Here is an 8,103-nt window from a genome sequence, read left to right on the forward strand (position 1 = left end):
CAAACAATACACACATGCTTTCAATTGTGTAATTTAAGTGATCTAGTAGCTCTGCTTTGGAAGTTCAGTTCATGCTAGAAATGTGTTTTGGAGTTTGTACGTGTTTTGTCTCTAGGGGCCACCGCATATATTTATATATAAACATATATAAATAAAACCACTTTTTTTTACGTTAGTAATTCCTTTTGTGCATAATTTTATATTATTGTTAATAATAAATTAATTAAAGCAACAAAACAACCTGAAGAGCCGGTTCGGAGCCGAAAGAGCCGGCTCTTTCTAGTGAGCCGAACCGAAAGAGCCGGATCTCTAAAAAGAGCCGGAAATCCCATCACTAGTCACCACCCATCTTGAGGAGTTTGCCCCCTCACATATACTAATGTGCCACAAACAGGACTTTAATATCACCAACCATTCCCATTTTATTACGGTGTATCCATATAAATGGCCCACCCTGTAATTAAGTGTGCCTATGCCAAGAGGCACACTTATTACTATTCGTCGGATTTATTATTATTCTTATTATTATTATTATTTTCCTTTTTCCACCTAAAATTTTTCAGCGTAACTCACCCCGTACTTTTGGTGTTTATGACTTTTATAGTTTTTTAAATATTAATATTTTAGTGCAAATTTTCCCGCGCTTATGTACCGCACAGTTTTGAGACAAGGGTTACATATGTTATATCATTTTGTGCGGCTGGGTCTGGACTAGTATGCTATGACTTTTGGTGTTTATGACTTTTGTAGTTTTTAAAATATTTAGATTTTAGTGCAAATTTTGGCCCATTTCTAGGCAACTTTTGGCCCCATAGAAACAAATTTCAAACTTCATTTGTGGTGTGTTGGCTCTCTCTAGTGGTATGCCGGGAGTAGTACGGCCTGTCTACCCGTATTTGGATTACCGTAATGACGACAATATCAACGGCTCGCACAGCGTCGCTGCTTTCAGGAACCATTGGAATTTTTAAGGTTGCGCAAACCGTTGAATAGTTACGGTAACCGCAAGGATATGCTTGGTGGAAAACTCCATATCCCACAATTCATAGCACACCTCTGCCGAGTAAAACAATGGCGGCTACCTCTTCGTTTTATATATGTCTTTTATTAGTTTTTCTAGGTCACAAAATAAACTTTTAAGATATTTTCAGGCGAGAATGTAGGTGTGTAAACTTCAAATAGCTGCTCGTTTTATCAAGACATCCCATATTAGCAAGTTCTCTTACGTGCTAGCTAGCTAGCCGGCTAGCAGCAACACGCGGCTAGCTAGCTAGCCGGCTAGCAGCAACACGCGGCTAGCTAGCTAGCCGGCTAGCAGCAACACGCGGCTAGCTAGCTAGCCGGCTAGCAGCAACACGCGGCTAGCTAGCTAGCCGGCTAGCAGCAACACGCGGCTAGCTAGCTAGCCGGCTAGCAGCAACACGCGGCTAGCTAGCTAGCCGGCTAGCAGCAACACGCGGCTAGCTAGCTAGCCGGCTAGCAGCAACACGCGGCTAGCTAGCTAGCCGGCTAGCAGCAACACGCGGCTAGCTAGCTAGCGCGGCTAGCGACCCTTCGCTAAAAAGCACCCGGGCTTCGCTTACAGTGAGGCGTCTCTAACTCCTTTCGCCCCCCCATCGCTCGCAAACAGTCTGTGTTTCAGTGGACTTATATTTCGTTTATATGGGCCGATGATGCTGGTCGATGTGGGAAAAATAACTGAGTTGTTTGGTGGTGGCTAACGCGGAGCTACAACAGAGGGCAGCTGGCCACCGGTGTATGTCTCTTTCCCCTCCTATGCGGGGAAAGAGACATACACCGGTGGCGAGGCGGCCGCCGATCGACCGGTGGTGGCTAACGTGGAGCTCAATCGTGGATAAGGGAAACCGAAGGCAGGAGAAGCAGGCGGCTGCCGGTCCGAGCGTGAGGTGAACTGAATTTCAGGTAAGAAGTTATGAACTGCACTCTATTTGGGTCAGATATAAACCGAGTTTAGGTGTAGTTTATTTTCATTGTGCTGACAGTTACAATAACTGGTTCTGCGCACGACAGCTGTGTTACTGATGTTGAATTTTATGACAGCCTCCCCTGTCATTCTCTCGCCTGTTGAAACTTCAATCATGAAACTGATCAATGATCGGCTTTTCTCTCGTGTGTTTATCGCGCTAAACTACGGAGCCCCCCAGGGGACATGGGAGAAAAAAAAATTACAGAGGAAAAAAAAAAATTACGGAGGAAAAAAAAAAAAATTAAGACGGACTTTTGTGAGATCTCGCAAAAGTATTGCGAGCGCTCGCAAAAGTATTGCGAGATCTCGCAAAAGTTTTAGCCGCATTCTTCGGAGGCCGCCAGCTCGAAGCCGACCGGGAGGTCGAGGCACGATGTGCCGGGAAAGCGGTGTTCCTCCCGGCTGTAGTAGGTCTCGACTTCCCGTTAGCTTCGAGCTAGTGGCCGCCAGCTCGAAGCCGACCGGGAGGTCGAGGCACGATGTGCCGGGAAAGCGGTGTTCCTCCCGGCTGTAGTAGGTCTCGACCTCCCGTTAGCTTCGAGCTAGTGGGTGTCAGATCTCCAAAAACGTCGGAGCTCTTTTGCAAATATGTGATGTCTTGTAAACCGAGCAGGTATCTGACGTTTACACAACTACATTCACGCCTCAAAATATCTTAAAAGTGTATTTTGTGACCCAGAAAGAGTAATATTACAACTAAGTAGCTGCCGCATTGGTTGGAGATCTCGCAAAAGTCCGTCTTAATTTTTTTTTCTCCCTAATTTTTTTTTTTTCCTCCCTAATTTTTTTTTTCCCATGTCCCCTGGGGGGCTCCGTACTAAACAACAGCAGCATGGTTAAGCTTGATCAGCTGTTGTTAGAATTCATTAAATTTTAATTTCTAGTATCAGCTGATGTTTGCTGGAGCCACAGCTGTAAAAAAGGGCTGATCAAAACCAGGAGATGTCCTTACTGAATCATCAGAGCTGAACTGGTGATGGAGAAACAGGTTTACCTTTTAGGTGACATGAATGAGTTGAAGGAAAGTTATCAACTGTTTCTGAGAGACAACTAACACCAAGCTCCTTTTTTTTGCGTAGCTGACAGCTGGTAACTGTGCAGGGGCGGATCTAGCAAAGCTTTTGCCAGGGGGCCAGGTAGGGCATTAACAGGGAAAGGGGGACGCAAAGATATACTTTTCTTTCTTATTCTCATATAAAATATTTACCTTTTATTAAATAGTTATCTGAATCTTACAACCAAAGTTTGTATAATAATACACAAGATTGGCTGTAGACCATTGTTAATCATTCAGAACATTGTGTAAAAATAACAAAAAACAAAAAGTGAATGCAAAAGTGCATAAATATTTATTTTACGTGTTTGATGTGTGTGGCAGGGCGTGGTCTGCAGTGCCGCTGCAGGGGAGGTGGACCCACGGGCATAAAGTCTGTGCTCTCTCGGCTGTTTTTTTTTTTTTTTTGGTGTGTGTTGGGCTGTGAGTTGAAAAGCTACAGCCGGCTGTGTGGGTACACCAACCATGTGTGAAAAGTGGTCCATAACGTAGTGCTTCAAAGCATGTTCATGCAAACATTGTTGGGTCTGCCGTGGTACAATGGGACTTCTGCTCATGAACCTCTGTGCGCAGCGTCTGCAAATCGGGGCTGTATGAAGTCACCTCATCTTTACACAAAACTGTAAGCTGTCATCTGTGATGCGCGAGCGGTGTTTGTTTTTACCATACTTCATGGTGGAGAATGGCTGCTCTGCTGAGTTTTGCTCTCTGTAGCCGTATGAATGGCAAACTGCACTGATTAGCAGCGGCATAGGCACACTTCTGAAATTTTCGCTTTCTAGTATTTATTTAATATTTCTTTATGTTATAAAAATGACTTTGAATCCTGATAAAAATGCAAAATCATGGGTTAAAAATGAAAACAAGAGAACTAAGAATGTATTAATATTTGTTGACAGAAAAACAGAAACTGTATATGTGCCAACCAAAGTGCCATTTTAATTCAGATGAAAAAAAAAGGGATTTATTCATTCATTGTCCATTCAGGATCTTAAAAATGTGACAATAATAATGAAATAATACAAATAATGTAACAATAAGAATGCTGTAATAATAATTAATGTAAATCTAAATAATATTGTCCTTCAGAGAAATAGTTTGTAGTCCTGGAGAAGTTTACTCCTGCAGAGCAACTGGGACTGTCTGTGGTCATGATGGTTGAACCTCCAACCACTTTCCCAGCTTAGCCTCAGAGTGCTGCTGCTACTGTAGCAGCCGCTCTTCTCCTCTGTACTTGTCAGGACTTGCATTGTCACATCTGGGGATCCCAGGCCGTGCTGGAGAGGAGAGCCTAGTCTGGATGCTGACCTGCTGCCTGTAATTATTAGCCTTTTTCAGGCTCTTCTCCACAGGACGCCTGTCTTTTTCAGGGACAATCTTCATCCACAAATTCATAAAGTCCTTGTGAAGGGTCAGTTTATTGATGATTGTTCGCCCATGGTACCTGTGGAAGATTACAGTTGTCATTAATTTTCATTAATTGTGTAAACTCACAGAAAATAAAACATTGATGCACTTCAAACCCATTTAAAAGTACCCACCTGGCTTCAGGTGCAGCATCCCCTGCCATTCTAGAGGCAGCAATTAGAAACCTTTCAGTGAAGCTTCCTGCTTTCAGGATGACGGCTGCTCCAAGTTTGTCAGCCAGCTGGTGCAGGTGTTGAGCCGTGCTATTCCTCACTGCGACACAGCGATGGCTGAGCAAGGACAATATTAGACACACAACTCAGTGAACATGATCTCTCTTTCATGTCTTCTAATAAAATCACTACAGCTTCTTCTCTCCTCTTACGTCAGTCCTGTGTTAAACAGAGCGCTCAGAATCCGTCCATGGCTGCAATTTTCCACCATGGCATCAAGTGCCAGATTGACCTCCTGATGAAGAAAGTTGTTGTTGGGCTGTGCAAGCTTCAGCAATAGAGCTCGGCCTGTTGTTTCAACTTCTGGGTCCATTGTTTTCTGGAGCTGAATGTAGAGCTCATCGATGGTATGTATGGCCTCACAGGCTACTGCTGAGCGTTGGTTTTTCACCTAAAATGTGAGTGAAAATCATCAGTTGAGGCTGTAGTATGCACTTGAAGGGAAACTAGCTGCATGAAACACATATAAGAAACATAAAGTGTGCAATACCTCCTCAATGAGGACCAGACACACTTCATGCAGTTTAGTCTTCAGGATGTCCGAGTGGTGCTTTGCCAGAGACTGAATAGTTTGCAACCCCTGTCTTTTCTTAATCCTGTATTTACACAACACAACATTGAACACGACTTCAGGAACACCACAAATAACACAGCCACATTATGCAGCACTGTTTCTGTGCAGTATTTAATGTCTCCTTACTACGTTTCTTACCAGTCGTCTGAAGACAGCAGACTAAAGCTGTGGGACAGGCTCGCTACAGGTGTAGCTAGAGGCGGGAGTTTGACCCTGCCCTCTCTTGGATTATTCTGACTGCACTGACTGTCTGCTTTCTTGTCTGATAATGAATGAGGTTAGGAAAGAGAAACTGTAATTTCTTCTAATTCGAAGCATTGTACATGTTGCAGTGATTAATTGTTCATTAAAATCTTTTTAAAAAATCTCTTAATTTAAAGTTTGATTATTCAGCATCTTCTACAGTTACTGAGGAAAACCACTTACCGTCTATAGGGACGACTTTTGCACGGCGCAGCATCGTCCCAAGCCGAGGTCCTCGTTTTTGCGGTATGGGAACTGTTGGAGGTTTTGGAGTCAAAGGCTTTACTGCAGTAAATGCTTTGGTTGGTACTGTGTGTCCAGGTGAGGTTACAATCCCATCCTGGAAATGCTGCAGTTTTTCCAAAATAGGCCCAAATTTGTCTTTTACCGTCAAGACTCTTATTCCACGAATGACCTTCGTGTCTGTTTAGACAAAAAATAACTACAAATTGACATCTTACTAAAAAAAAAACAACAACAATAAACATTTTTCTTCCTGATTTTTTTTTTTTTCAAAAAAGCATATAAAATGAATGGACAGCAAGAATATGTGTAATTTAGCATTAAAATAGATAATCTACAGTGTCAAATTTTAAAATCTAAACTAACTGATTAACAGCAGGTGTAACCACTAAAGAAAAGCATCACCTTTGAACCGACCTTCTCCTGAATGTTTAGCAGAGAAAACAGGCAATTGCGATGGACAAGCTGCTCGAGGAGGTGGAGGAACTGGAGTGAGCGGTGTCATCTCATCAGGGCTAACAATGAGAGGAATGGCCCTCAGCTCACTTGGTGTGTGTGTGTCTACAGAGCTGAGGCTACACAGACTTCTGTTAGGGTCCTCCTGATTCCAAAAGGGGTCATCCAACCAGGGACTTAAGTTCCAGCTTCTCTGGACTCTCTGTGGAGAGCCTGGGCATTGCTTAGGTAAAGGTGGGAGTCGCACAGCATAATCTCTGGGTCTCTGTGCGGTATGCAATCTGTCTGCCTGTTGAAAGAACACATTTGTCTTACTGCTCTGAGCTTTGTGAAAGTCCAGGATCCTGGACTCTGTGGTGAAGCGCTGACAGTTGCTCTGTCTACAGTGACTTACACAAAAATTACACTGTGCAAAGCAGCAAAATATAACACATCTCTCAGAAACGTTTACATTTGAACAGCAGAGAAGTCAAAAATGAGTATGTTTAGTTACTTACATCTCCATCTGTGCGTTTTCTCTGACTCAAATCTTGAAAGCAATGGAAAAAGGTATCTGATGTCTTTTCAGGCATGACTGAGATAAAAAAAAGTGAACAAATTGTTTAGAAACAGAAAGTTTGTGAGTGCTTCTCAGTGTGTGAGTGACAAGTTCTAACTCAGCTGCTCAGTAAATCAGTTATGATGATGTCATATGGAACTCACGGTGCATTTTTTGAAAATATTCATATATATACACTATTTTGTGTTTTTACAAAAATATCAGACATGTCTAAATCAAAGGCAGCTTATGATCTCTAATTATGATCTTTAATCAACAAATTTAAATAGACGTCCTAATCACAGCTTCTAAAACTAGACAACACTATACTGATAAATTCATATAAAACAGCAAAAAGGAGATAAAAGCACCATCATAAATAGAGAAATAAGTACAGTAAATAAATAAATACAGTTTTTAAAAAATACAGAAAAAAACATGTGTCATTTGCTACAACAACAACAACAAAATAGCAGTTTGGACAAAGCTGTTTCTTCAAGCTTCGCCTGCATTTAGGGGCTGCAAACCTCTGTCCCAAAGGAAGAAGCTGAAATCCTCCAATAAGGGGTGGGAGTCATTTAAAGTAGAGTAACTCATCCTCTACAACTGCCTAGTATTCAAGGACTCTATGTTAAGATGCTCTAACATGGTACAGTACCTTCAGAAACGCCCCAAATTTCTTATATATTGAAAATGCAATCTCTTCTCAGGAACCTTTTCTCGATTCAGTAGAAGTAGATCTAGTATTCATTTTAAAGTTCTAATGTTCGTTTTTAAATGTTTAAATGGTCTTGCCCCACCTTATCTCTCTGGACTTCTTCATCCTTACTCCTCCCCCAGGTTTCTCAGGTCAGCTGACAAGCCGCTCCTGGAGGTACCCAGGTCCAAGAAAAAGCTCAGAGGGGACAGGGCCCTCTCTATTGCTGCTCCTAATCTCTGGAACAATCTGCCCCAGCACATTAGGCCCCTTCACTGTCCACTTTTAAAATGCGTCTTAAAACCCATTTTGACTCCTTGGCATATGACACTGTATGACCCTGAGTTTATTGTTTTTAATCTATTGTACTCATTTTATTGTTTTTAATTCTAAAGATCATTTTATACTTTTTATTTTGCGCTATTTGTGCTCATTTTATTATTTGCTGTCACTCTTATTTATTTATTTTGGGTAAATCTTTTTATTCATGTATTATTTTTGGCATGCCAAGTGTACAGCACTTTGTGTTCAGCTGTGTTGTTCTGAAAGTGCTATATAAATAAATTGCTTGCTTGCTATAGTGACACATGCTGGGCAGTTTTGTGGTTAAGCCTTTCTCAACCCCGAGGCAAGTTATTGAAATGGCAACGGGAGGAAACAACCCGGCAAAA

General features: G+C 42.0%; 1 protein-coding gene across 1 annotated transcript; it reads right to left on the reverse strand.

Moving 5' to 3' along the window:
- Positions 1–2,910: 2,910 nt before the first annotated feature.
- On the reverse strand, positions 2,911–5,328 carry LOC308392291 (TOG array regulator of axonemal microtubules protein 1-like). Its single transcript, XM_080875264.1, has 4 exons — positions 5,172–5,328; positions 4,834–5,072; positions 4,583–4,738; positions 2,911–4,485 (listed from the first exon to the last, which is right to left on the reverse strand). The coding sequence occupies exons 2-4, from the start codon at positions 4,992–4,994 to the stop codon at positions 4,245–4,247; spliced, it is 558 nt and encodes a 185-aa protein (XP_080731390.1). The 5' UTR covers positions 4,995–5,072; positions 5,172–5,328; the 3' UTR covers positions 2,911–4,244.
- Between the last annotated feature and the right edge of the window lie 2,775 nt (positions 5,329–8,103).

Source organism: Rhamphochromis sp. 'chilingali' (genome assembly GCF_963969265.1).
Source record: "Rhamphochromis sp. 'chilingali' genome assembly, chromosome: 2".
NCBI lineage: Eukaryota > Metazoa > Chordata > Actinopteri > Cichliformes > Cichlidae > Rhamphochromis > Rhamphochromis sp. 'chilingali'.

Excerpts from the sequence above, each read along its gene's own strand:
- LOC308392291 (XM_080875264.1), bottom strand. The coding sequence starts at position 4,994 with ATGGACCCAGAAGTTGAAACAACAGGCCGAGCTCTATTGCTGAAGCTT. Across the intron at positions 4,739-4,833 it reads CTGTTTAACACAGGACTGAC|CCATCGCTGTGTCGCAGTGA; the intron begins GTAAGAGGAGAG and ends GTCCTTGCTCAG. Across the intron at positions 4,486-4,582 it reads GATGCTGCACCTGAAGCCAG|GTACCATGGGCGAACAATCA; the intron begins GTGGGTACTTTT and ends AATCTTCCACAG.